The sequence below is a fragment of the Entamoeba dispar genome, genomic scaffold (genome assembly GCF_000209125.1).
Source record: "Entamoeba dispar SAW760 scf_1105229461623 genomic scaffold, whole genome shotgun sequence".
In the NCBI taxonomy this organism is placed as follows: Eukaryota; Evosea; order Mastigamoebida; family Endamoebidae; genus Entamoeba; species Entamoeba dispar.
Genome location: NW_001854785.1, coordinates 1 through 26515, shown reverse-complemented (window position 1 = coordinate 26515; position 26515 = coordinate 1). Strand labels below are relative to the sequence as shown.

At 25.0% G+C, this 26515-nt stretch overlaps 12 protein-coding genes across 12 annotated transcripts, besides 45 other annotated features; 4 read left to right on the top strand and 8 right to left on the bottom strand.

The window, feature by feature from the left end:
- Positions 1-44: 44 nt before the first annotated feature.
- Positions 45-152: a microsatellite.
- A 6-nt stretch (positions 153-158) lies between these two features.
- Positions 159-297: a microsatellite.
- Positions 298-301: 4 nt separating this feature from the next.
- Positions 302-358: a microsatellite.
- A 76-nt stretch (positions 359-434) lies between these two features.
- Positions 435-519: a sequence feature (AT_rich).
- A 53-nt stretch (positions 520-572) lies between these two features.
- Positions 573-1218: a repeat region.
- A 53-nt stretch (positions 1219-1271) lies between these two features.
- On the bottom strand, positions 1272-3168 carry EDI_038470 (uncharacterized protein; the record flags this gene model as incomplete). The annotated part of the gene is made up of 2 exons (XM_001738678.1): positions 1272-2963; positions 3013-3168. The coding sequence occupies 2 exons, from the start codon at positions 3166-3168 to the stop codon at positions 1272-1274; spliced, it is 1848 nt and encodes a 615-aa protein (XP_001738730.1).
- Positions 3169-3229: 61 nt separating this feature from the next.
- Positions 3230-3306: a microsatellite.
- Positions 3307-3354: 48 nt separating this feature from the next.
- On the bottom strand, positions 3355-3912 carry EDI_038460 (40S ribosomal protein S9; the record flags this gene model as incomplete). The annotated part of the gene is made up of 1 exon (XM_001738677.1): positions 3355-3912. The coding sequence occupies one exon, from the start codon at positions 3910-3912 to the stop codon at positions 3355-3357; it is 558 nt and encodes a 185-aa protein (XP_001738729.1).
- A 150-nt stretch (positions 3913-4062) lies between these two features.
- Positions 4063-4109: a sequence feature (AT_rich).
- A 16-nt stretch (positions 4110-4125) lies between these two features.
- EDI_038450 (gcn4-complementing protein, putative) lies at positions 4126-6354 on the bottom strand (the record flags this gene model as incomplete). The annotated part of the gene is made up of 1 exon (XM_001738676.1): positions 4126-6354. The coding sequence occupies one exon, from the start codon at positions 6352-6354 to the stop codon at positions 4126-4128; it is 2229 nt and encodes a 742-aa protein (XP_001738728.1).
- Positions 6355-6488: 134 nt separating this feature from the next.
- EDI_038440 (ubiquitin carboxyl-terminal hydrolase, putative) lies at positions 6489-7124 on the bottom strand (the record flags this gene model as incomplete). The annotated part of the gene is made up of 1 exon (XM_001738675.1): positions 6489-7124. One exon carries the CDS (start codon positions 7122-7124, stop codon positions 6489-6491), a length of 636 nt encoding a protein of 211 aa, XP_001738727.1.
- A 710-nt stretch (positions 7125-7834) lies between these two features.
- Positions 7835-7862: a sequence feature (AT_rich).
- A 1068-nt stretch (positions 7863-8930) lies between these two features.
- Positions 8931-8952: a sequence feature (AT_rich).
- Positions 8953-9117: 165 nt separating this feature from the next.
- Positions 9118-9167: a sequence feature (AT_rich).
- A 108-nt stretch (positions 9168-9275) lies between these two features.
- EDI_038430 (pre-mRNA-splicing factor SAD1, putative) lies at positions 9276-10606 on the bottom strand (the record flags this gene model as incomplete). The annotated part of the gene is made up of 2 exons (XM_001738674.1): positions 9276-9459; positions 9507-10606. The coding sequence occupies 2 exons, from the start codon at positions 10604-10606 to the stop codon at positions 9276-9278; spliced, it is 1284 nt and encodes a 427-aa protein (XP_001738726.1).
- Positions 9480-9501: a sequence feature (AT_rich).
- Positions 9647-9669: a sequence feature (AT_rich).
- Positions 10607-10650: 44 nt separating the features above from the next.
- Positions 10651-10720: a sequence feature (AT_rich).
- A 5-nt stretch (positions 10721-10725) lies between these two features.
- On the top strand, positions 10726-11496 carry EDI_038420 (uncharacterized protein; the record flags this gene model as incomplete). Its single annotated transcript, XM_001738673.1, has 1 exon — positions 10726-11496. The coding sequence occupies one exon, from the start codon at positions 10726-10728 to the stop codon at positions 11494-11496; it is 771 nt and encodes a 256-aa protein (XP_001738725.1).
- Positions 11183-11258: a microsatellite.
- Positions 11497-11656: 160 nt separating the features above from the next.
- Positions 11657-12163: a repeat region.
- Positions 12164-12172: 9 nt separating this feature from the next.
- Positions 12173-12240: a sequence feature (AT_rich).
- Positions 12241-12294: 54 nt separating this feature from the next.
- Positions 12295-12338: a sequence feature (AT_rich).
- Positions 12339-12523: 185 nt separating this feature from the next.
- Positions 12524-12549: a sequence feature (AT_rich).
- Positions 12550-12659: 110 nt separating this feature from the next.
- Positions 12660-12760: a sequence feature (AT_rich).
- A 383-nt stretch (positions 12761-13143) lies between these two features.
- Positions 13144-14010, top strand: EDI_038410 (NAD dependent epimerase/dehydratase, putative; the record flags this gene model as incomplete). Its single annotated transcript, XM_001738672.1, has 1 exon — positions 13144-14010. The coding sequence occupies one exon, from the start codon at positions 13144-13146 to the stop codon at positions 14008-14010; it is 867 nt and encodes a 288-aa protein (XP_001738724.1).
- Positions 14008-14039: a sequence feature (AT_rich).
- A 29-nt stretch (positions 14040-14068) lies between these two features.
- Positions 14069-14099: a sequence feature (AT_rich).
- Positions 14100-14170: 71 nt separating this feature from the next.
- Positions 14171-14261: a sequence feature (AT_rich).
- A 14-nt stretch (positions 14262-14275) lies between these two features.
- Positions 14276-14304: a microsatellite.
- A 65-nt stretch (positions 14305-14369) lies between these two features.
- Positions 14370-14401: a sequence feature (AT_rich).
- Positions 14402-14481: 80 nt separating this feature from the next.
- Positions 14482-16563, top strand: EDI_038400 (uncharacterized protein; the record flags this gene model as incomplete). The annotated part of the gene is made up of 1 exon (XM_001738671.1): positions 14482-16563. One exon carries the CDS (start codon positions 14482-14484, stop codon positions 16561-16563), a length of 2082 nt encoding a protein of 693 aa, XP_001738723.1.
- Positions 15009-15031: a sequence feature (AT_rich).
- Positions 15720-15819: a sequence feature (AT_rich).
- Positions 16025-16056: a sequence feature (AT_rich).
- Positions 16123-16350: a sequence feature (AT_rich).
- Positions 16548-16642: a sequence feature (AT_rich).
- Positions 16625-17193, bottom strand: EDI_038390 (uncharacterized protein; the record flags this gene model as incomplete). Its single annotated transcript, XM_001738670.1, has 2 exons — positions 16625-16695; positions 16752-17193. The coding sequence occupies 2 exons, from the start codon at positions 17191-17193 to the stop codon at positions 16625-16627; spliced, it is 513 nt and encodes a 170-aa protein (XP_001738722.1).
- Positions 16697-16776: a sequence feature (AT_rich).
- Positions 17194-17206: 13 nt separating the features above from the next.
- Positions 17207-17251: a sequence feature (AT_rich).
- Positions 17252-17305: 54 nt separating this feature from the next.
- EDI_038380 (uncharacterized protein) lies at positions 17306-17752 on the bottom strand (the record flags this gene model as incomplete). Its single annotated transcript, XM_001738669.1, has 1 exon — positions 17306-17752. The coding sequence occupies one exon, from the start codon at positions 17750-17752 to the stop codon at positions 17306-17308; it is 447 nt and encodes a 148-aa protein (XP_001738721.1).
- Positions 17319-17386: a microsatellite.
- Positions 17390-17542: a microsatellite.
- A 152-nt stretch (positions 17753-17904) lies between the features above and the next one.
- Positions 17905-19779, top strand: EDI_038370 (chitin binding lectin, putative; the record flags this gene model as incomplete). Its single annotated transcript, XM_001738668.1, has 1 exon — positions 17905-19779. The coding sequence occupies one exon, from the start codon at positions 17905-17907 to the stop codon at positions 19777-19779; it is 1875 nt and encodes a 624-aa protein (XP_001738720.1).
- A 46-nt stretch (positions 19780-19825) lies between these two features.
- Positions 19826-19895: a microsatellite.
- A 23-nt stretch (positions 19896-19918) lies between these two features.
- On the bottom strand, positions 19919-23194 carry EDI_038360 (serine-threonine protein kinase, putative; the record flags this gene model as incomplete). Its single annotated transcript, XM_001738667.1, has 1 exon — positions 19919-23194. One exon carries the CDS (start codon positions 23192-23194, stop codon positions 19919-19921), a length of 3276 nt encoding a protein of 1091 aa, XP_001738719.1.
- Positions 20881-20937: a sequence feature (AT_rich).
- Positions 21427-21452: a sequence feature (AT_rich).
- Positions 21743-21773: a sequence feature (AT_rich).
- Positions 22496-22520: a sequence feature (AT_rich).
- Positions 23088-23168: a sequence feature (AT_rich).
- A 71-nt stretch (positions 23195-23265) lies between the features above and the next one.
- Positions 23266-23307: a microsatellite.
- A 479-nt stretch (positions 23308-23786) lies between these two features.
- Positions 23787-23883: a sequence feature (AT_rich).
- Positions 23884-24110: 227 nt separating this feature from the next.
- Positions 24111-24193: a microsatellite.
- Positions 24194-24287: 94 nt separating this feature from the next.
- Positions 24288-24368: a sequence feature (AT_rich).
- A 1-nt stretch (position 24369) lies between these two features.
- Positions 24370-24445: a repeat region.
- Positions 24379-26515: a repeat region.

Below are 26515 nucleotides of genomic sequence, written 5' to 3'. Positions count from 1 at the left end.
ATAAATAATAATAAATGATAAAGAAATAATAAGAGAAATGATATAATAATAAATAAAATATATAAAAGAAATAATAAATAAAATCAATATAATAATAATATAAAGAGAAAATTGATATAAAATATAAAAATATAATAAAAATGAAAATAAAATAAAGAAATATATTAATATATAAGAAAATATATATAAATAAAAATATATGAATTTAAAGAAAATATAAATAATAAGAATATCAAACTAATAAAATATGATAAATATAAAATATACAGATAATATGATGACATATATAATATAATAATAAAAATAAATATATAATAAAATATATAAATATATAAAAATAAAATACATAAATAAATAATAATAAAATAATTAATGTATACTTACATTGAATCAAATATCATTTCTGTATCATTTATAATTCAGAACAATTTAGCATAAAATGATATAAAATATAAAGAAATATAAATGATTATAGAATGAGTATTTAATTTAATTTTTATTTTTTTATTTTTTATTTTTGTAGGAACAAAATAATAAAAACTATTATTTTATTGATTCAAAATATTTTGCACCAATAGAACACATTCTACTATCTTGTATTGGTAATAAAAAATCACAAATTGAGAAAAATGACAATATTTGTATTATCATATTAAATAATAAAGAAAATGTAAATGAAATAATCAATATAAGAAATAAATATATGAACAATGTTCCAAGATAATGACATCATTATGATATTGAACAATCAAATAATATCAAAAAATTATTGACAATATAATAAAATACCAGATATATATATATATGTACTAAATAAAAATAATTAAACTAATCTATTATTTGATATAACTATTGTTGCATATCACAATATTAATTGAATATATTGGAAGAAAAGAAATATATATAAGTAATCGAAAAATATGCTAATGAAAATAGAGAAAATAAAAGATGTCAAAATAAATGCAGTCGTAATTTCGATAAATGAGCTAATAAATACAAAAAGATATTAAATTAATTAAATAATTAAAGATCGAAATTAACATCACAAAAGAAGTCAAAAACCTTGCAATTAAGAACATGGCGGATGTCATCTAACATTGCTTCTACAACAAACATACTCTGGGGAACTACTTGACAAAGACCCAGGGGCAGGATTATTCTCCGCTGATCCAGGAACAATAGACACAAGTTCTATTAACACTTAGTTAATTGATTTTTATTAAAAATTAAAATAAACTTAAAAACAACTTCAAAAATAGTTTTTTTATTTCTTATTTCTTCTTCTCTAGCCTAGCTTTTAACTCCTCCCATCCCTTCTGGAATTGGACAGTGTCTCCATTAGATAACTTCTTTAATGAAAATACTCTTCTACTAATTTCTTCTCTTGTTATGTCATAATCTTTGTAATAACGTAATGCGTCTGATAAGATTTTATTCCCTTCTTTCAGAAACTCATCTGAGTCTTGTCTAAGTCTATCAAATCTCTTTTTTTCATCTTGTACTAGACTATCACTAACAAAAATACATGGTTTAATAATTTTTTCGGAAGTCTCAAACACAACAACACCACTAGAGGGGTTTTCGGTTTTGGGTATAAGATATACATAGTCTTCAGGCTTAGTCTTTTCTTCTTCAACAAGAGGTTTTTCCATCACACTAACGTTGTTAATGTTATACAAAAGTTCTTGGGGTTTAATTCCAATTGAATTACCTAACGAAGCATAATAACAACCTTCTTTAGGAATATTAAATATTCCAAGTAATTTCAGATCATCAAATGAGTCAGTCTTTTTAAATTCGTTATCAAATAATTTATAATCTCCAGGTTCAAGTTGTCCTATTTCAATCATGTCTTCACTTGAAGAACAATTATTTGGAAATGCAAGATATGGATTGTTTGTATCCTTTATTAAAAGAAATCTTGACGGATAAACTATTTCTTGAATTGTGATTAAGTCATTAATGTCATCACCTACTTGAAACTCTTTTTTATTGAATTTTCTTTGATAAAGAGGTGCGGACAAAGAACACCCAATAGCAAACAGAGTTGATCCGTAGTTAGTATCATTAAATGTTAAGTGTTGGTCTTCTTCTAATTTCTCAATCAAGAACTGATTTTTTATTTCAGAGTTGATATAAAAATTATCAATTTTTAAATTAGAGAGAGTAAATTCCTGAGATCCAACATTTATCTTTTCTGATTTAATCTTACTAATGCCTTCTGCTCTTTCTATTGTTTTTTTAACCATATCACAGATATCTTTACAGATAGGGTCAAGTTCCTCTTTTAAATTATTCTTATCAATTAAAATATCATCTTGTTTGAAATTAGTGAAATGAACATCACGTACTTTTGTGTTACAATAACAACTGAAAGACTCTTTTATTAATTTATAGTCTGCCTTCTCAGTTGACTTCCATTTATCAAATGGAATTAACTCATTTTCAGCTGTTAATAATTTTCTTATTACTTGGTATGTATCATTTAATCCACCTTTACATCTTCCTTTAGCCAAACAAATAGACTTTAAATTACTTAGAAGACAAACATAACACTCAGTAGAATTGAATCCAAAATCAATGAAACAAGTAGCTTTAACACTAAAAATGTCTTTTGACTCATTTCCAATTCCATTTATTAAACATTTCAAATAAGCAGTAGAAGCAACAATAGAGTTATAAGTGAATTCACACTTTATTTTTTTTTCATTTTTTATAAAAGTGCAAGCCTTTTTAATAAGAGAATATAAAGAATAGTCTGTTCCATCAGGAATAGAAATAAGAATTCCACCTATGCTGATCTTAAGTTCAGACATTTTTTTTTTAATAATATCAACTAATTCACTCATCATAAGACCCCACAAAACTTCAGGTTTTGGTAGTGGATAATTTGTTTCTTTGTCTTTTTTTTGTAAATACTCTCGAAGAGTATTTTCTGGTTGCATTAGGTTAAGACTATCTTCCTATTTAATCATTACTACTGTTGTTCATTGTTAAACTAATTTAACAAACCGCTTTAAATGCACTATCAAAAAAAGAATAACAAAATTTATTAAAAGCAGCATAGAGATAACATGTTTCAAATAAACTTTTATAAGTTGAATCGACTGAGTAATATATCTGTGCCGCATAATCAGATAGTTTAATAGAAACAATACTTGAAGTCATAAGTATGAACTGAAAATAATAAGTTCTGATGTTTATTAAATAATTAACTAATGATGTTTGTTAAAAAAAAAAATAAATAAAAATTAACTATTATAATAATATTAGTATAATAATAAAAAGAAAATAAAAAGTTAAAATCAGTTAAAACAAATAAATGAAAGGTTTTGTTTTTAAGAAAGTATCAATTTAATTATCTTCTTTACCAGCATGGTTGTTCTTTCTCTTTCTTCTTCCATTAATTTCTGGATTGGTTAATGGTGTATTATCAGCTAATTGAATGAGTGGTTCTGATTCAACTCTAACAAGGAAGGATGGAACATCAACAACTTGTTTACCTACTTTAATCATTTTTCCTCTAATAAGAACTCTAGCATGGTGAATAGATTTAGCAAATCCTTTTCTGTAAACGAGAGTTTGAAGTCTTCTTTCAAGAAGATTTTCTTCTTTAAGGGCAAGAACAAATTCCAACTTGTTTTGATCTCTTGGAAGAATACCAAGGTTGTGAAGTCTTCTGAGAAGAGCTGCACCTTCAAGAAGTCTCTTTGGGTCTCTAGCATCTTTCATTAACATAACTTTAGCAATAGTTCTCATATGTCCAAGCATATAGTGAACACGTTGAATTTCCTTTTTATTTTTCAATCCAAATTGACCAACAAGTTTAAGTTCAGCATCAAATCTTTCTCTTTCATATGGTACTTTTGGTGTTTTGTAAGTGATACTGTGGTTTCTCAAACAACGTCCCATGCTTTCAAAATGCCCTTCGAGTTCTACTCCTCCTTTTTTCCAGTTCTTGTCGAGGGTAAATTTATAGTTTTTAATAGTTTTATTATAACATTCCTTTAATTGATGTTGAGAAGAAAAAAAGAAATAAAGTATTCAATTAATGGAAAACCCTAAAATAAAATTTTTTAAATAACAACAATTTAATAAAACATTTTTAAGTGAGAAATGATTAAATTACTTTGTTAATTCAAAAAATTTATCTTCAGAATATGAAGGTGAATGTACTTGAATACTTGATTTTTTAGGGGATTGATTTCTTTTAAATAGAGGCATTTTATTTGGTTTGGTTGGTGTTGGCATTAAACTTGGTGATTCATTATTTGAAAGGGATAGTGGTGTTAATTGAGAAGAAGTTATTAAATTCGGAGGAGGTTTAACAAAATAACCATCTTTACTTCTAGATTGTCGGTGTTTTGTTTGTTCATTAACAGAGAGTTGAGGATACAGGACAATAGGATATGTTTTAAATTGTAATCCTTCAAAAGTATTTCCTTCCATAATTTTAGAGTTCACATCATTTATTGAAAATGGAATAGGTTCTATTCCAGTTAAACTATCTACTGCTTCATCTGCATGATTAAAATCAGCTACAACTATTGGTGTTAATCCATTATTATCAGAACTTTCATCATTTGCATTATATCTCATTAACATAGAACAAATATGACTTTTATTAAACCAAGCAGCATAATGTAATAAAGTCCATCCATGTTTATCTTTTGCGTTTATATCAAAATCATTTAGAATTGCAAGAAGAATGTTGGCAATATCTCCTTCATATACCATTAAAGTTAGTTTTTCAAATGTCAATTTCCTTTCAATAATTTCTTTAAGTAATAACAAATTATTTGGTAATTCTTTTTGTTTTAAAGTTTTTTTATCTTCACTAATTAAATCACTAGTAGAAGTTATACTAAATGCTTTTGTGTGACCTCTTATTGGTTTTAATGATTGTTCATTTGGTTCAATTTTACCTACACTTCTTTTTATATCAAATACAGCAAATTTACCATTAAGGTATTTCATTTTAATTAATACTTCTCTTTGAGTTTGTGATTGAATAGTTCTAAATTGAACAAAGTCTTCTTGAGTTGCTGTTCCCATTAACAAAGAATTGACTCGTTTATTTCCAAAATTAATAAATAGTTGAATTAATTCTGGTGTCCATATCTTTACATCTAATACAAGACTACGTACTTTAGAAATTTGAACACCTAATCCACGATGTACTCCACTACACCTTTGACATACTAATATTCCCATATTAATAATAGCCCAATCAGGATCTGATGAAAAACAATCGCAACAACGATCATTTCCTGGAATACTTGATAAAATACCAGTAATTCTAGATAATTCTGTTGTAGTAGAATTTACACAAGTAATTTTATACCTTCTTTCAATACCTCCTGATTTAGAAGTAGAATCATTTTGACTTAGGGCATTTTGAATTTCATTTGTAATTTTTTCCATCCATTCAGCACGTTCTTCTGGACTATTTGCTTTTAACAAAATAGTTTTCATTTTTTTTGGGTTAGCAACAACTAATTCAAATCTATTACTTTTATCATCACAAATTTCATGCCCATTTTTTGCTAACCGAACAGTACAGATAACTAAGTCATAAATCAAGAAATTATCACTTGATCGATAATGTATTAATTTACCATCTTTTAAAATAAAATAATTTGAAACCCATCCAAATTTTTTTTTAATGAACAAATGACCTTCTTTAGTTGCATTAACTAATTTTTTTGTTGTTCGATTTTTAGTAGAAATTTCTTTAGCCAGTTCATCCATATGAGATAATTTACAATTACCTAATCCTTGCATAGCAATCCAGAATTGGCTAAGATATTCAAGTAATTTTGTTTCTTGTTTTAATGAGAATTCTTCAATTTTATCATTTAATAATTGTATAATCTCCTCAATTTTTTTTCCTTTTTCTTTGTGTTGAGTTGTTTTTGATGAACGTGATGTAGTATATTCATCATATTGTCGTTTTAATGAATGAATATCTTTAAAATCATAATCAATAAAATTTTTCATTGGTTCTAAACATTGTTTCTCCATAAGGCTTACTGCATTTTGTAATTTTTCATTTAATAATCTCATTGATGCTTCAAACTCACATAACACTGCTCTAACATATGAATGTTCTTCTGTTGTATCTTTTAATTCGGCAACAGCTTTTGCACATTCATTTAAATTCATGCTTCTAATAATTCCGACTTCTTTATCTAAAGCCTTTTTTAAATTTTTAAGACTATTTCTAAATAATTTTGCTTGAGTATATTGCTCAAGGGCATTATTACTAGACCCTTCGTTTTGAAGTGTAGAAACTTGTTGAGAGGTATTAAGAATTGAAGGTGATCTTTTGAATGTAGAAGGCACTTCTGCCATCCAAACCTGAAGATATTTTTGTAGTTTTTTGTTTCAAATTTTCATTTTTGGTTAGTAACAAGTGTGTTTGTCTTAATCATTAAATAACCAACTTCTTATAAATCATAAAATAAACTAAGTGAATTAAAGACCATTTAACATAAACTCACTACTGAAAATAGTCCATTTGATGGTGCATTGTTACAAATAAATGACAGTGCTTGTGATACAAATGAAGATCTTGAAGTTAATGAAAGAACGCAATAACTTCCCTTTCGCCCATCTAAAACAAAAATGTGTGAACCAAATGGAATAATGGCAATACAGTGGTACACTTCTTGTATGTTTTCTCGTTCTTCATCTTCTTTTGTACAACATCTTTTTGATATTTGAAAATGAATTTGTTTAAATATTTGGAAACATTGTGTTATTTCTTCCTTCGTTTGTGTCTGTTGTAATGAACGAATAAAACGACCATACGTACCATCACTTTGGTATTGGACAGAAGGTGAATTAATCAAAATATGAATAATTGCCATTAATGGACAAATATTGCCAATAGTTTGGTGAATAAAAAATGGGTGATGTTCTGTTTGGTAATTATTTTCATAAAAATCTGTGTTTTGAATTGGATAGGGAAGACTAACTATAAACCCTTTAGTTCCTTTGTCTAGTTGTTCTTCTAAAGAATAGACATCTTCAAAGTGAATTCCATCAACCCCAATCTCTGAGCAATATTCTTGAAATATTTCAGCTGTTGTAGTGATTTTATTCCAACACTCTTCGACCATCTTGAAATGAGTTTTGAGATGACTTTAACATAACTGATGAAATATGAAATGATTATTGATTGGCAATTTGATTTAACTCAAAAGAAAAAAAGAGTAGGTGGAGATATCTCAAGAAGAGGAATAAAGTATCATTGTACATAGGTTATATAGAATCTGGTTAGGTCAAGGACAGAACCGATGAGGAATGAAGATACTTTAGATGGTTTTTTAACTTAACAATATGTTGATTTGTCAGGAATATACAGTAAGATATTTTTTACAATAAGACGTTATTAACTTCATAAATATTTATGTAACTCACTAATTAATAATCATCTACCAATTAAAAACAAGAATTGAATTATGTTGTCCTTTATTGTAATATTGATTTGATTTTATACTTTTCCAAATAATAAAACATCATAACAATCTTATTAAATGAGAAAAAATAATTTGGATATCATAAACAAGTGTTTTTATGTGTATTAAATTTAGTCCATAAACATCCACAGTTTTTGTGTTTTGATGAATGTCTTATAAATTGGCATACATAACCATTTATCAACTTATTACTGAAACAGCCATATTTACCAAACTTGGAATTTGTTAATTGTTGGGTGTTGTTGAAGAAAAAAATAACAGAACGATGTGATGAGAAGGTACAAAAGAAAACGTTATTGATGATAGGACTAGTTCATTCAAGTGATTAAAATACGGTTATGGTGAAAATGATATTAAATATTGTTTTATTATTATTAAGCCAGCAAAGCACAAAAAATAATAGAAAAGTGTTAGTAGAAGAAGGTATTAACTAAATAGAATGTAAGGAAATAGAGGTCTCATAAAGATTATAAAAAGAGAAAAGGCCTTTATGTTATGAAATTAACATTTTAGTACATCAGAAGTAATCATAAATTTCATATTCTATGATAGTAAATAAGAATGGCAAATGAACTTGACAAGATGTTTTTATAACTTCTACTACAAGGCGTTGACTTTTTTGGTTATTTGCTAAACAACTAATGTTCATATCGTTTAGCTTTTTTGATTTATTGAAAATCTATTAGTAAATTGATAGTAGTGAGTTAAATGTATTACTGAAAAATGAGAAATATATTTATATATTCATAGGAAATGGTAAGAGTTATCCAAATTGAATTGGTTATTAAAAAATGATTAAAATAAACATGAGCCTCTTTTATTTTATTTTCTTTAATAAGAAATAGCAAACTTCAAAGATAGAACACATGGTTTTGATTGTTTTGGATAATATATTTTGTAAATTATAACGTAAATTACAATGTTTGTTAATTTTCATTATTACTTCCATTTATCTAATAAAAAAATAGTTGGTATTATAGAAAATGAACATTTCCATTCTTTACAAGAATATGAATTTAAGAATTAACTATTAGTAAAAGTTTACACTAAGAAAGAGGTAATAATATTATGAAAAATTGTTGGTGTTAATAACAAGATAATTTTTTTTTGTCTTTGAATATATTAATCTTTTGTTAATACAAAATATACTTATTAGATTATAACTGTTTGGGTTTAAGTTACTAACATTGATTAAATCAAAACACTAAATCTGTAACAATTTTTTTTAGATTTAAATTAAGACACAAATATTCTTATGTATAATCTTTGAACTCAACTAATTGAATGAAAAATCATAGTTACAGTTCTTGAACAATAGATACTATGAGTAGTAAGTAAGAATGGTTGTTGATTGAATACTTTCTTTAACTTACTTCTTTTATGTCAAATATCTCACTAAATATTGAAATATTTCTTAAGTTGATACATGTCGAAGTTATCAACAACTATTAAATTAAATTATAATAAACGTTTTTTTCTTAGTTGTACTATTTTTATACTATGATATTTATTAGTATAATAATCAATTTCATTAATTTCAATATGACATTATTCTCATTAATATATTAATAATTGGATAAGTGTAACTAATTGTGTTGGTTTTTTTATATACAATATTGATAATAGTTAGTAGATTATAATATTTAAAAGCAAAAAATAATAAATTCCTTATTAATTATAAATCATTGTTTAACCAAAATTACTCTTAAACTTATTGATTGATATTAATTATATGTACTAATTGAAACATATCTTTATTCTTAAATTTTAGCTGAAATTTATTAAATTGATTTATTCGTCTTGTTCATATATTAACAGACATATTGCTGATACTTTAATTAATGGGAAAAATGCTTCTTTAACCTCTTCGTTATTAATTTCAAACCACTTTTTTAAAGACTGATGATACAAAAAGGAAGAGTATGTTCCATCTTCAATACCTCCATCATGTTTTATTGCTGACACTAAATGATAACTAATTAATGAGTAAATCCCTTTAATAAAAATAATAAAAAAACAAACTTAGTCTGTTGTTTTATTGAATCATTAACTACATAATCGGACATATCTAAAGTGTCTTCAAATTCAACGACAGTAATATTTTTATCTCCTTGAAAAGTGTTTCTCTCAAACCGTTTAATAACAAATGTTAAATACTTTGGTAATTTTTTTATTAAATATTTTACACTACGTTTACCAATAAGTGTCTCTGTTTTACCGTCATACTTTTTAAGTATATCTTTAAGTAACAATTGAGGAATTATCTTTTCTTTCATTTGATCTGGGTATAAGGGCATTGGAGGAAGGTCTAATGGAATGCAAATACAATGTTTGATATATTTCTTTTTACCTTCTTCTATTTGTATTTGTCCTTGAAAAGATTGAGTTAGAGGAAGTAATGCATTGATGAAAAACATATAAAACTCTATTAAATCTTCTTGTTTTTCTATACTAAAACTTTTCTTTAATCGATTAAGTTCACTCATTAATTCATATGGTGAAATTACTGATTTAATTAATGTTGGATTCCATTGTTTTCTTATTAACATACTAACTCGTTTAATTAACTCTCCACATCTTGCTTTGGATGATATTTTTTCTATTTCTTCATAACTAAGTAATAAATTTCTTATTTCTTTACAATGTCCAATACTTTGAACTAAACAATTGATAGAATCAGTTCTTCCTAAGTTATTAAATCCAATAAATCCAATAATATACTTCTTATTAAAATGATCTTTTAATTGAATTACTTTGTTTTCATCATCAAGATGAGATATATCATTTGAAGTATATACAGGATCTAATGCATTAATGATATCTTTAAATGATGGTTCAATTACTTCATTTCCATGTGGTAAATTAAAAAACTGTTTTGTATTTAAAGAAAGAAAGATATGATGATTTTCTTCTAAACTATGGACATAAGCAGGAGACCCAACATCTCTTCCTTGGTAATACTTTCCACAAATCATGCAACAGTATATTTGATTTGTCTTTAAGGTTTTACAACATACCTTTTCTTTGTCAAAATCAATAAGGTTTCTGTCAACAGTTTCTACATATGGACAGTATGCCCTTTTACTTTGACATTCATTAGAATTTTGAGTTGTTCTTTTCATTTGGTTCAATAATGGGGATTGTCTTTAACTGATAAACAATTATGATTTTTTTTTATTATTTTCTAATAATAAAAAAAGATTTTAAAAATAACTTTAAAAAACTATAATATATTAGTTTTATGGTGAGAAGAAGAGGTAATATTCCAAAGGATGAAGACTACATTAAAGAAAAGAAAGAAGTTGTTCCTATGTCTACTGGAAGGAAAGTTGCATGGTTTATCTTTGCCATTGGAATAATTCCACTTTTATTCATTGTACCTTCTCTATTAGCCATGATAGGTGATTGGGTTCAACAGCACATGCCTGTGTTTTATGGGTTGTGGATTGTTTATGGTATCATATTACTCTATCTTAAGTTTTTTGTATTAAAAAATCATAACTGGGATAGTTTTTTATCAATTCTATGTATTGCAGCTATTATTGGAATGGGAATATACAAATTCCTTCGTTTTGAAAAACATTTTCCTAATGGTATTAAACAATTAGGATTCTACATGTGGTTAGCTGTATGTATGATTCCAACAATTGCATTTTATTTAATTGATACAACAGATTATTATAAAGTACTCGAACACGAACAAAAAATGAAAGAAGAAGAAGATAGAATTGCACAGAAAAGACATGAAAAGTATGTAAAACGAAGAGAAAAGAACCCACCATTCTGGATGAAAACCAAAACCAATAAAATCATTTGTGATACCATTGTCATTGTTGTTTTCATACTAATTTGTCTTATTATTGCATATTACTTTATCATATCTTATCAACAATTTAGTTACAGAGTTAGAAGAGGTTTAGATGTTAATGACTATGAAAATTATTATGATGATGACTATTTAGGTGAAGATTTTGATCCAAAAAATTTCATTCATGATGAAGATTTTCAATAATAATTCACTATATACTCAAGATTTTATTTTTAATAATGGTTAAGATTATTTCTTGTTAATAATACAATCTGTTTTGTGAAAATATATTTTTACATAACGTTATAATTAAGAACACTACCAATTTCTTATTTTACAGAAAAAACTACTTTAAGAATAGAAAATACTTTTGTTTATTATATTTGAAAATAAATATTATTTATTTCACTCCAACTACAATTATTTGTTTTAGATGTTCGTTTTCCACAAAGGGTATTTTGATATTCCTTGTATTCAAATGAATGTTGTATACAAAATGATCTTGTATTATAATTTTGCTTAAAACACAAAGACCTCTTTCCAAAACCAATTTCAAATAATCCACTAATATGAGCCATCAACCAAAAATCCATACTGTGGCTCTTTAATATTTTTCATCATTTCTTTTAATCTTCTTTTTGGCTCTTTTGAAAATAAAAATGGGCATGGATCATTTATAAAACTGAAGGTTTATAAATTCTAGAATTAATACATTCTCGAAAAATAATTCATGTGAATAATCAATAATAATTATTGTATCTTCTTTATTTATTATTCTTTGACCAAACACTGATGTTACTTTATTCCAATCATCAATTTTAGATTCAAATATTCTATTTCTTATTCTTTTTTTTTTATTTTTTCTTTGTTTGTTACAAACAATAATTAAATTAACTTTTTAATTATAAATAGAATAATAATAAAAATAAAAATATTTTTAATTAAAATGAAAGAATAAGATGTTAAGATATGGTAATTTCATTCATTCTTTTAGTTTTCATGTTTTAATTGAATTTAATTACTTAAATTAGTAAATAATTAAATAACAACAAGACATATCATATGTAACAATTATGTTTTAAAATACTTTTTAGCTATTAATAATTCTTTCTTACTATTTGAATGAAGAATTAACAACTATAACCATAATAAGAAAGTTTCTATTCAAAATATATAATGTACGTTCATTCTATTCTATTATAGTTAATTTAGAATATAGATGATACAGATCATAATATTAATAATATTAAAATAATTCAGTGGTAATCTTGATTAACTCTTAGAAAGTATGTTATTCTTAACATATCATATTTAATAACATAATATATTTAAGAGGTATGACATTAGATAACAAAAGGAATTCATTGTTATTTAAAAATAGTACTAATCAAAAATATTCAATGATTTTATTAATATATGATTTATTCTTTATTCTTTAATATCAATACTGATAAAAAAAATTATAAATGAACACTAATTTATCCAACAATACCTTTAATTTAAATAATATCATTAAACTAATTCATTTATATTGATTATTGATTAATGTGTGTGTTCAATATTAGTCAATATGAGTGAAACTATTTATTTTTGAGTATAAAATTAGTTAAGACTTCATTATTCTAGAATATAATTTCTGTTTGATTGATATTGTTTAAGAAAATCGTTTGTTAACATTTTAACCAAATAATAACAAAATCAATAACAAATTCATAATAGAAAGGATATAGAAAGTGATGAAAAAGAGATTAGAAAGTCATTGTAAAATAGTAATAAATGATAAAACAAAAACGAAAGAAAAATAGAAAAAATCATATTTAAACAAATATCCAAAAACTGATTAATCATACAATGAAATTTCTTGTTTATGGAGGTAAAGGATGGATTGGAGGTATCATTATTAATATGTTAAAGAAAGATGGACATGAAGTATTTGTAGGTGAAGCTCGACTTGAAGAAAGAGAAAGAGTTTTGAAAGAAATTGAAAAGTTTCAACCAGATAGAATTATTAATTGTGCAGGAAAAACAGGAAGACCAAATGTTGATTGGTGTGAAGACCATAAACAAGAAACAATTAGATCTAATGTACTTGGTACAATTAATTTAGTTGATTGTGCATATCTTCATCATATTCATGTAACTAATTTTGCAACCGGATGTATTTATGAATATGATGAAAAACATCCAATGTATTCAGGAATTGGGTTTGTTGAAGAAGATGAACCAAATTTCAAAGGTAGTTTTTATTCATATACAAAAGGACTTGTAGAAAAAATCTTAGTTAATTATCCTAACTTATTAAATTTACGTTTAAGAATGCCAATTTCAGATGATTTAAATCCACGTAGTTTTATTACTAAAATTCTTCATTATGCAAAAGTTGTAAATATTCCCAATTCAATGAGTGTTTTAACTGATCTTCTTCCAACTGCTATTGATATGTCTATTAAACAAACAACTGGATTATTAAACTTTGTTAATCCAGGAGCTATTTCACATAATGAAATTCTTGATTTATACAAACAATATATTGATCCAAAATATACATATGTTAACTTTTCACTTGAAGAACAATCTAAAATATTAAAAGCAGGAAGATCAAATAATGAATTAAACACAGATAAGTTTTTACAAATGTATCCAAACATTCCTAATATCAAAGAATCTATAGTTGGAGTATTTAAAAGAATGAAAGTTAATTTAGAAAGAGAAAAGTAAAATATAATTTTCATTTTTTATTATAATTTCTGGGGTTTTTTTTTTCTCTTCAAAAAACTTTTTTTTTTTATATTAATTTACAATAATATCTCATGAAATCCATTTATGGAATTTGATGTAATAGATATCAAGTATTTCCCAAATAACATATAAAGAAAAGAATATTAATTCAAATTCAAATAAGAAATATGATATCAATTATAAATAATATAAAGAAAATGAATAATGAAATAGAGTATTTTTATATAAATGATGATTAGATGCGAAAAAAAAAAAAAAAAAAGAAGAAAAAAATGCAGTTATAAAAGATATTGTTATGGTTCAATTTTTTTGTCGAACAACAAACTTTTTCTATAAAGTTTTTTTTTTTTTTAATTTTAGAAATAAATTACTTATTCGGACATAAAAACTAATTTTTTTTTTATGTAGACTTATCTGAAAATTATTATTGGTTCACATCATCTTCATCTAATGTTAACATTTAGTGAACTAAAACGGTCACCTGAATTTGTTAATGAAAGTTCCATTGAACCAGTTCATAGAATAGTTTCAAAACAAAAAAGGTCATTTGATATAGTTATTGATGATTCCTCTAGAACAGATTTTTATCCTTTAAAAACACCAGACAGTGAAAAAAGTATTATAAATCATTCAAATTCAATTATACAACAAGAATTTAAAATTCCACACCGGGGTAAAGGTTCATCAAAAAATTCATCACTTCTCAGTCATATTAATGAATGTTCTATTTATGATTTATCTCTTGATTCAATATCATCTAGTACTAATAATTCATTAATAAAATCAAGTGGTTCAACACCATCTCCTAAAACACTTTCAATATGTAATACAGATTCATTTATTTCAACACCTAAAACAACAGGAGGAACAGAAAGTCCAATATCAGATATAAAAATTACAACTCGAACAATAAATGAAAAAGATCAATGTAAAAAGAAATTAAGAAGGTTTAGTGAAGATTTAGATGGAGAGAAAAGAATTAATATTAAAAAAATAAATTCTATTAGTCCTATATTTTCTAAAGAGAAAATTAAAGGAATTAAAAGTGCTGATGATATTAAAAGAAAAAATAGAAAGAGTAATAGAAATGTATTTGGAGATAAAAATTTAATAGTAGAAATTATTTTAGATATGATTAAACAAGAATATAAAATTGAAGAAATTAGTAAATTTTTCTTTGAAAATGATTTTTGTTTAATTCAAGATGAATCTAAATGTAATTATAATGATTTTAGAATGGTAGTTTGGGGATTTGATCAAAATATTAGAGAAATATTCAAAAAATTATGTTTTATTGTTTCACAAAAAAAGAATGGAGTTGGAATTTTAATGGAAATGTGTTTTAATCATAAACATTTATTATTACCATATTGTGAATTATTTATTAAAAATGTATTAAATCAATTAGAAATAGTATTTAATCCAAATGGTGATCCATTATATAATGAAAATGGAGAAATTGAAGAAATAACTAAAGAAAAATTTATTGAAATAGTTTTTGATCAACCAAAAGGAAAAATATATGTTGATTCATTTATTTATTCATTTCCATTATTCTTAACAAAAAAAGAATTTATTGATTTAATTATTAAACAACATAAAAGACTTAAAGATCTTATTCATTTTCATCATTTAATGGAAGAAAAAGTTAATTTACTTCAAACAGTAATTGAACAAATAGTTAGTACAATTATTAATATTATTGATCTTGATATAAAAGAAAAAAAATTATTTGAATGTTTTAATGATGAAATATATTCATTATCATTTATTAATCAAATAAAAATTCAACTCACAAAACAAAATTCAATTCAATTTCAAACAAAAGATGAATTAGTATTATCAAAAGGATTTATTATAACAGGAAATAATCCTAAAACAAAATCAAAGAAAAAATTATTTGATATAACACTTCTTGATATTAATAATTATCAAAAATTACCTCCAAAAATATTAGCAAAACAACTTATTTTATTTGATTGGAGAATGACAGAAAATATTAATGTTAATAATATTATTAAATTTGAAGAAAATGAAAATATTAATGAATGGATTCATCTTGTTAAAAGAATTACTAAAAAACTTATGAAGTTAATTACTAAAAAAAAAGAAATTAAATATATTTTAAAATTACTTGAAGAATTACTTATTCAAAATGAATTCAATTTTTTATTTACATTTATTAGAGAATTAAGAAATAAATTTAATGAATATCCTAAATTAGCTAAATTAGATAAAAAATATAAAAAACTTTATGATAAATTAAGTTCATTATTTAATTATGATAATAACTATTATGAATATAAAAGAATATTTAATGAACTTCCTCATCTTTCTTTAAAAATTCCTGTTATTGAAATTTGGAAACATGAAATGAAAATTCAATCAAGTATTACTTTATTCTTCGATAATAAATTAAATATGATTAAAATCATTGAAGTTGCAAGACTAATTCATCAAATAATCTCTCTTAAAATAATTCATTTTGATATTACTCCTATCCCAGAAATTCAATCATTTTTATTATTATAAATTAGTATATTAATTGTGTATTTTTCTTTATCTTTTATTCTTTAAAAAAAAAACAATTCAATTATCTTAAATTTTTATTCACTATTCCACTAAAACTTCTACATGTCTTTAAAGTATCAATCATAGTTTGAACTATTATAAATTATTTTCTATTTTTTTTTTAATCAATTAAATCAATAAATACAAACTTTCATTATTATGATTATAATTTTTCCATTTATCATGTAATTCTTGTATTTGTATTTTAGAAATTGAATGGTTTAATTGTTGTATTAAATTATCTCTAATTATCCATTCAATACAATACCATTTTACTATTTGTTCAATCATTTCACATTGATGATAATAATGTTGATATACTGATGAATCATTTCCAATTGGTAATTTAAGAATTCGATTCTTTGTATTATTATTAGTTGTTTCCATAGAATGATACATTTCTTCAAGACGTTCACTTAATTCATGTAATCCAATAATTTGTTCTTCTTTTTCAATAATTTCATTACTATCATTAAATCTCTGTATTCCTTCATTAATCATTTGACATAATACACTCCATCCTTTAATTTGTTTTTCAATCAAATCAATTGCTTTATTAATAATGGTTTGTTGTTCAGTGACTTTGCTCATTTCTTTTGAATTCTTTTTTTTATTAACTTTTATTAAAACTTATAATTAAAAATTATAACAAGGGTTGTTTTATTAATTCAATGCCAATCAATTTTGTTCTTTTTTAATTTACTTAAAATATTAAATTTTTTCTTTCTAGTTTATTTTCTTTTTGTTCTTTTTTCTCTTTTTGTTGTTTCTTTTCTTGTTTTTTATATTGTTTTGCTTTTTCTTTTTTAGCTTCTTTCTTCTTTAATTTCTCTAAACGTTCTTCTTGTTCTTTCTTTTCTTGTTTTTCTCGTTTCTCTTTCTTTTTAGTTTCTTCTCTTTCAGCTCGTTCTTTCTTAATTTCTTCTTGTCGTTCTATCTTCTTAATAAGGTATTTTGGAAGAATGGGTTTCTTCTCTTCTTCACGTTCTTTCTTTGTTTTTTTATGTTGTTTAACTAGGACTTTTTTTGGTTTCTCCTCTTTTATTTTTTTTGGTTGACGTGGTTTCTTTTCAATTGGTGTTATTTCATCTAAACTTCTAGTTTCTAAGACTTGTTCAGTCTCTGCTGTCCTGTTAGTTTCTTCGCTCATTCTCTCTTATTTTCAGTTGTTTTTCATTTTTCTTGTTTTTTTAAGAACTGTATTTCTCCAAAATGAAAAGCTTTATTATTGATTTGTTCATCTTCTTTAACGAGATGAAATCAAAAAACATTTAATCACAATTTCAGAAATGAAAAAAATAGATGAATTTAGCTGTTATAACAGTTACTTTATTCATAACTTTAAGTTATGGTTTAAATATTACATTTAGTCAACGAACCAATTGTGATGGTCTTGAAAATGGATTTTATTGTGTTGATTCAACAACATATTATTGGTGTTATGGACAATCCCAATTTAAGCAAGCAACTTGTCCTAATGGTTTAGAATGTAAATGTGGTAAAACAATTTACAACCCATGTATGTGGCCATTTCAAGAAGGTACACTAGATTGTGATGGAAAACCAGGAAAATATTTCAGTAATACAACACCAGAAGAACCATCAGAAAGTTCAACAATTAATCCTTCAGAAGATTCTTCTTCAATCTCACTACCACCTGATTCCTCTTCTACTCCCGTAAGTTCTAGTTCGTATAATCCAGTAAGTTCAAGTTCAACTACTCCTGAACCATCTGAATCATCTAGTCAACAACCATCTGAATCATCCAACAATTCTGGGGATGATGACTATAATCCTAATTGGCCAGATGTTGAAAACGGAGTATATTCTATGGCACCAAATACTCATCTTCCATTAGTACTAAAATTTGACAAAAATAAATGGAAAGAACAAATCAAAGAAGTTGTTTCAAATAAAAATTATAATAATGAAGCATTATATCAACCAGCAACATCAGACTATGATTGTGGTCTTCACCCACCATCAAAATATGATAATAATCCAACACAAATATGGATTGGAAGACCAACTCAATCAGTAACAATTTCATATACACCAGGAGTAGCAATCCGATTACCAGACAAATATTATGGAATGTTTTTAGGATATGCCATGGATGCCTATGGATTAAATCCAGGAATGCTTATTGGACTTGGTGCAAAAGAATCATTTAGTTTTGCAAGATATCAAGCAACTGATGATGGAAGTTATTTTATTGTTGCTAATGAAAATGAACATTATGATTGTTATTCATCATCACAAAGAGGACTTTGTCGTGATGGAAATTTAGATGGACCATTCCAAGTTGAAACAGGAGGAATGTCAACTGATGTTGCAATATTACCAAATAGATTCTGGATTGGTGAGTCAACTACACCAAAATCTGAAAGAAAGATTAAATATATGTTTGACAGTGAAGTTTTAACATATTCAGGATTTAGAGCATATCATGACTATTTCACATTAAATTATGGAAGGGCATTTGTGTTAACTTCTTTAGACTTCCATTTCAGGCATAATTTAATAATGAACATGAAAAAGGTTGGACTAAGAGATGCATTGTCCAAACGAACTAAACGAGAACAACGAGATTCTCTTGAATTTGCTACTGCTATGTACACATACAATAGAGGTGTTTTTGATACTCAACTAATCCAAATGTTAAATGGATGTAATGCTGATATGGACCCATGTACTGATTGTAAATTAGATGGATATGGTGGACATACTACTGATATTAGAATAGTTTGTAAGGCAGTTGATTCAGTTCCAAATAAAGAAGTATATGATTACAATTTGAGTAAAGAAGATGTTGAGTATTTCATTAGCACTATTCAATCAACTTATCCATTTAATAATGTCGACTGGAAAACACTTAGGAATGATGTTGATACTGCCTATGATTATCTAAAAACTCAAAGAAATAGTAATTCAATCTCTTTCAGATATGATTGGAGAACATTACTTGCAGTAATAAGAATGCATCTTCCACCAATCGAATATTTTGTTGGTGACCAAGTAAAAACATTCCAAGATTATTGGGGAAGTGTATTAAATGATGATTTGGGACCATACCAATCTGTTTCTAATTTCCCATTTAAATTCTGTTCTACATCTGGAGGAAGATCTAAATTATGTTCTTCTAAGTCACAAAAACAAGTCCATTATTCAAAATAATTCATTATTGTTTATGACATCTCTTTAATGTCTTTTGATAAGTTATAACAAATAAAAAAGTTTAAAAGAAAAAAAAAAGTTAAAGGAAAAATGGAATTAATACAAAAAAAAGAAAAGTTTTGTTTTAACTTTTAAATGATTAATATTCATCTAACATATTTTGAACTCTTGTTTGTCTTGATGTTACAAAGTCTTTAATTTTTTCATCATCAACAGCACTATCTAAATTCAAATGATTTGGAGCGTCATCAATAATCTTTACTAAAGAGCGACAAATCTCATCAAAAGTAATTCTATCTTGTGGATTTTGTTTCCAACAAGATTCAATCATTATTTTTAATAATAAGGGCATTGTTTCATCTATTCTAAGTCTTTTACCTTCTTCAACATATTGTTTAATTTCAAATAATGATTTAAATTCTTTATAAGGTTCATCTTGATAAAAAATTTCCCAAGAAGTAATAGCAAATGAATACACATCACCTGCTGGAGTATATTCATCTCTATAAGCTTCTGGAGCAAGATAAATTGGAGTACCAAGCCCTTTATCATCAGAGTTTGTATTATTTTTCTTGGTAAATCTTGAAGTACCAAAATCAGTAATTTTTACACAACAAGCAGAATCAGCAAATAAAGAATTAACTAATAGATTGTCTGGTTTAAGGTCTAAATGAAGAATATTATTTTCATGAAGAAAACTCATTCCTCTAGCAGTATCATATAACATTCTTAATTTTAAATTATATGGAAGTATAAGAAAATCTTTACTTGATTTTCTTATATATTCACCTAATGAACCTAAAACAAAGAATTGAATAACCATTGAAATTTGAGGAATATAAGTAACTGATCCCATATAATTTGCAATAAAAGGATTTCTTAATTTACTCATCATTTCACATTCTGCTATTACTTCATGTTTTAAATCATTAGTTTCTTCTTCTGTTAAATTTTCCCATCTAAATTGTTTTACTGCAACTGGAACACTTCTGTATTCACCAATAAATACTCTTCCCATAGCACCTTCAGCAATAGGATTTTCTCTTATATTTAATTCATCCATATCAATATGAGTAGAACCAGCAGCTTCAGTTTGAATAGTAATAAAATAATGATAATGTAAAATAACATTTTTAATTAATTTATTCATTTTAAATTGACAAATTTCATCCCAATATTCAAATGTTTTATTTTTTAATACTTCAGCTATTTCTTGTAATGTTGATTTTGATTTACTAAACCAAATAGAATAAGGAATTTTCATATCTTTGATTTTAGTTGTACAAAATAAAGTCATAAAACATGTTATTGTTTTAAATCCTCTTGGACGAAGTAATAATACTTGAGGTTCAAAATGAAATACAAATTTAGGATTATTTGGTGTATGAAAAATAATCATCATATGTTTATTTCCACTTTTATTTCTAATATCAATTTTTTCAAATCTAGTATCTAATACAGCAGTTAATGTATTTTCATTACCAAAATCTAAAGATAATGGTTCAATAATATATTTATTTTCTATTGTTGGTGGTTTTTTCTTTGAACCACATAAATATAAATAATAATTTGGTTGTTGTTGTAAATAAATATTAATATCAAATTTAGTTGTTCTAAGTAAAAAATAAAGAAGAATTCCACTACAACATAATAATATTATAAAAATAATAATTGAACTAATTGTTATTCCAATAATCATTGAAATTGAATTAGAATCTTCAATACAACGTAATGGATTTAATTTATCTTGAATATAACCAGGAAGACAATGACAAGTTTCATCACAATTAATTCCACCATCACATTCTTCTTTTCTTAAAAGAATTCCATTTAAATAAATATCATCAATTTTATTATTTCCACAAAGTAATGGAATACATTTTTTAAGAATTGGTGAGAATTTAAATGATGAATTTTCACATAAACAATCAATTCTACATCCTTCATCTCCTTGAATACATTCAATATTTATATCATTTTTATTATTATTTTTACAATTATCACTAACACAATAATGTCCATTTAAAGTATATCCTAATTTACATTGACAATATGAATTACATCCAGGTTCTCCATAATAACATTGTCCTTCTCCTGAACTATTAGTAAATTTTCCATTATAATAACAAAGGAAATGACAATCATCACCTCCATATTTATCATTACACTTACATTTCATATCAATTGTAGAACATTTTCCATATCCAAATTTTTCATTACAATTATTTGGACAAATAGCAGTAAATGTTGCTGAAATATCTAATTCTTGTTCATTAGAAATAAAACTAAATAATCTTTCTTCATTATTTATTTTATTTCCATTTATTCTTACTAATATTCCATCATTTGTTCCAGATTCATATAATATTCCATGACTTTGACCATTCCAAAATTGAATACATTCATTTGTTCCATTTAATGTTTTTTTAAATTCTTGCATATATCTTATTCTATTTTCTTGTTTTGTACTAATAACTATTGAAAAATCTCCTTGATACCAAATAGAAAATCTAATTACTCTCATAATAGTTCCTGGTAAACATGCTGGATAAGCTTGTCTTCCTTCAGATGACATAGGAAAAATAATTGTTTTACTTTGACCTGTAGTAATCATTTCATCTGCCATTTTTTGATCAATTGTAAAAAATGGATTACCTATTTTACCAATTTGTTCTGTAATTAATACTTCAATTGTTAATTCTGAATATTCTTCTTCATAAATATAAATAAAATATTTATTACTTTTAGAAGAATCTATACGATTAAAATGAATTGGAACTTGAAGTGAAGTACTTTCATTAGTTGAAATAAGAAATCCACGTGCATAACAATATGGATTATTTGTAGTTGGTTCACTATCTGAAATATCATAATAAATATTAACTCTTTTACCTTGTTTGTTTGTTTTATATTTTAATTGAACTTGCATATAATTAATTGAATCAGAAAATTCTAAAAGATTTAATTCAAGCCAATGTCCAATTCTATATCTATTTTGTTTTTCTTTTCTAGTAATACATGGTCCATAATCATAATATGTTTCTGAATTAAATATTAATTCTATTGGTTCATTAATATGAATATATTTTCTATTATCAGGTAACCATGTTGATTTTATTATATAATGAGATATATTAGTACAAATGTTATGTTGCATAACATATAAAGGATTATTTAAACTAAATGGTTTATATGTATTAATTAATTGACAATGATTACAAGAATAATCTTGATCATAACCTATTCCACATGATGAACATGTATAATTACTTATACAAGTTGAAGAACATCCAATATGACATTCAATCTTTTTATTATTTAATTTATTTGTATATAATAAATTGTTTATACCATTTACAATATTAATATACATAATTAAAAGAATAAATCGATACCATAAAATTGAAAAAACCATATGAATTAATATTTCTAAGTTCTTTCTTTCTGTTGTTATGAAATTTTATTTTCATATATTTCATTCTAAAATTTATTTTCTGTTCTTGTTTTTTTTTTCTTTTCTTTTCTTTTATCTCAAACCAATTTCATAAATCTTCTCTAGTTTTAAATGATTGAGCATTCGAATTCCATTTTCTTCTTTTCAAGAAATGAATTAATCGTCTATTTCTCTCATTTTGTCCCTATTGTTTTGTCTCAAATGTCATTACATTTATAGTTCTGAGAATTGAAAGTGCACTATATCTACATATTACAATCATCTAAATTAAAGTGAGTAATTAGTAACAAATTGGTATTATTTAAGTTATTTCATATAAACAAGGAGAGTGAATACCATTTGAATTTCATTCTTTTCTTTATTTTAAAAAAATGTAATTCATATTGAATAACATTAGTCTTTATAAAAGATACCACAAAAATTAAAGAGAAACATCAAAATTAATTCTTGTGAAAGTGGTAATAACCAACTTTAACCACAGCCAAAACCAGAGCCAAAAATCATAAGGATTACAGAACACTTATGAGAAATAAAACCTTTTTCATTTCATATGAATAAAACAAAAATATTTTATTAGATTTGTGAAAAAATAATTTTTGTTTTTATTTTTAAATACAATAAAAAGTTATTCAAAAATAATTTGTTATAATGACTTCGACTAACAAATTCATGAAAAGAGTCAGATTATGAAGAAGAAATGTTATTGAACAATAAACACAAACAAACAACAAAAATTGTTCTATTGGCACACTCAAATATTCATTCAATCTATAACAATGATTTGTTTGTTGATAACTATTCTTCTTTTTATCATGTTATACTTTTCTTTTCTTTATCATTTGCACTTACACCTAAATTGTATTCATATAACTTAAACATTTAATATAATAAGTTGTATATACAATTTAATAAAATGATATTTAATTAATTAAATAGTGATAATACAATAAAATAGAATATTTAAACAACTCTAGTTAAAAAAAATAATTGATTGAACAGGTGATGTGATTGGTAGTAAAGTCATACATCAAATTCATTTATCATTCATTACTTGATTAATTATGAAATGAATATTTATTTGAATTTTAATAAAAATAGAATAATCTTAAAAATATTTCAAGTTTAAATTAAAATAGATAATAATGAGTTAATTAAGTATTAATAGAACTTGTGTCTATTGTTCCTGCCTCACCGGAGACTAATCCCGTCCCTGAGTCTTCGTCTTGTAGTTCCACTACATATGTTTGGTTGTGGTAGAATCAGTGTTCCATGACGTCCATCATGTTTTTAATTACAAGGTTTTTGATTTCTTTAGTGATGTCAATTTCGATTTTTAATTCTTTAATTAATTTAATACTTTCCGCATTTATTAGCCCATTAATTGAAATTACTACTGGAATTATTTTGACATCCTTTAATTTCTCTATTTTCATTACCCTATTTTTTAATTCTTTATACATATTTCTTTTCTTCAAATAGCCTCCATTAATATTATGATCTGCCACAATAGTCATATCAATTATTAGACCAGTTTTATTCTTTTTATTTAGTACATATATATATGGTCTTTTATGATATAGTCCATCACTTTTTGGCACTATTTGTTTGTTCAATATCATATTGATGTCATTGTATTGGAACACTGTTTCATATGGGGGTTTCTTGTATTGTTTATTTCATGTGTATTTTCTTATTAACCCCTCCCATATGATAATGCCAATATTGTCATGTTTTTCCATTTGTGATTTCTTATGACCAATACAAGATAGTAGAATGTGTTCTACTGTGGCTATCTTGTCTTTACAAAGTGGGCAGTACTTCAATCTTTCATTTTTTAATATTTTTGCTTTCCTGTACCCACTAAATATTGCTCCATCTTGCATTTTAGTTAATTGAAGAAATGCATTTTTCTTTATATTGATGGACTTCAATGAATTTATTGTAGTAGTTTTATCTACAAATTTTGACTCGAACCATCTTCTAAAATGTCCAATTGTTTGATTTCCATTTTTTGATGTATTGGTTGGTCATTAATTTCTTTATTTTTAATACTACCTCTTTTTCTTTTTTATTTTCAATCCCTTCATTTATTATTTCTTCTATTTTCGTTTCTGGGATTTTTTGACTTAGTGCTTTTTTAATTCTATTCCATATTCATTTCTTGGAATACCATCTATCTATTATGTTATTTCTTATTTCACTCTTGTACAATAGTACATTACTGTTCTGATTAATTCAATAACATATTCGTCCCTTAGGCTTATTAATACTTCACCCATTTCATTTATAGGGACATATAGACGGTCTTTGGAGTTACAACAATGTATTTTGCCTTTCTTAAATATTTTCTTATCTCCAAATCCATTCTATCTAGGTCAGTTACATTCCAATTTACTACTGATGCTGAATATCTGAAGATGGGTATTACTTCAGTATTAATTCTTGTAATATATCTTCTATTACTACTTTCATCAGTATTTATTTCTTCCATTTTCTTCATCATCTTTTCTTTGATGATTTTACAATTGAAGGTATCATTAATTTCATCGGACTGCCATACACCTAAATATTTACACAATTCCTCTCCTTCAATTAATGTGATGTTTTGCATTCCATCTGGTATTTTATTAATGTTCTTTAATACCATTCCTGATTTATTTTCATTCATTTCCATCCCTATTCCACTTATTATTTCTTTAATTTCATTATGGATTGTTCCCATTTCTTCACTACTTTGTGTCATTATTCTCAAATCATCCATATATAATGTATGGTTTGATTTTGGGAACTTCTCTTCTATGATTTGAGAAATTATATTCATTTGGATGATGAAGAGTAGAGGGGATAAGGAATCACCTTGTAAAATTCATCAATTTAATACATCCTAGATATTCATTATATTTATATCATATGAATATCTTCCATCTGTTCATCACACTTTCTCCAATGTCTATGATGACACCCTCTACATTAAAATATTTAAGTGCTTCTATTACCCATTCATGATTTACTGAGTCATATGTTTTCTTAATGTCATAATATGACTCTACATATTTTGGGTATTTTTCTTCTTTTTGCTGCTTTAACATATAACTGTTAATTAATCATTCTTTAGCAGCAAGAGATTGCAGTTTACATCCCAATTGATTTTTACTAATTTTAAGTGATTCACTATTCATGTTAATTCTATTGTGAATCTTATCTTTCATATTGAGGTAAATACTTTCATAATTACATTTGTACAACTGATAGGACGAAATTAATGACATCGTTCATATCACC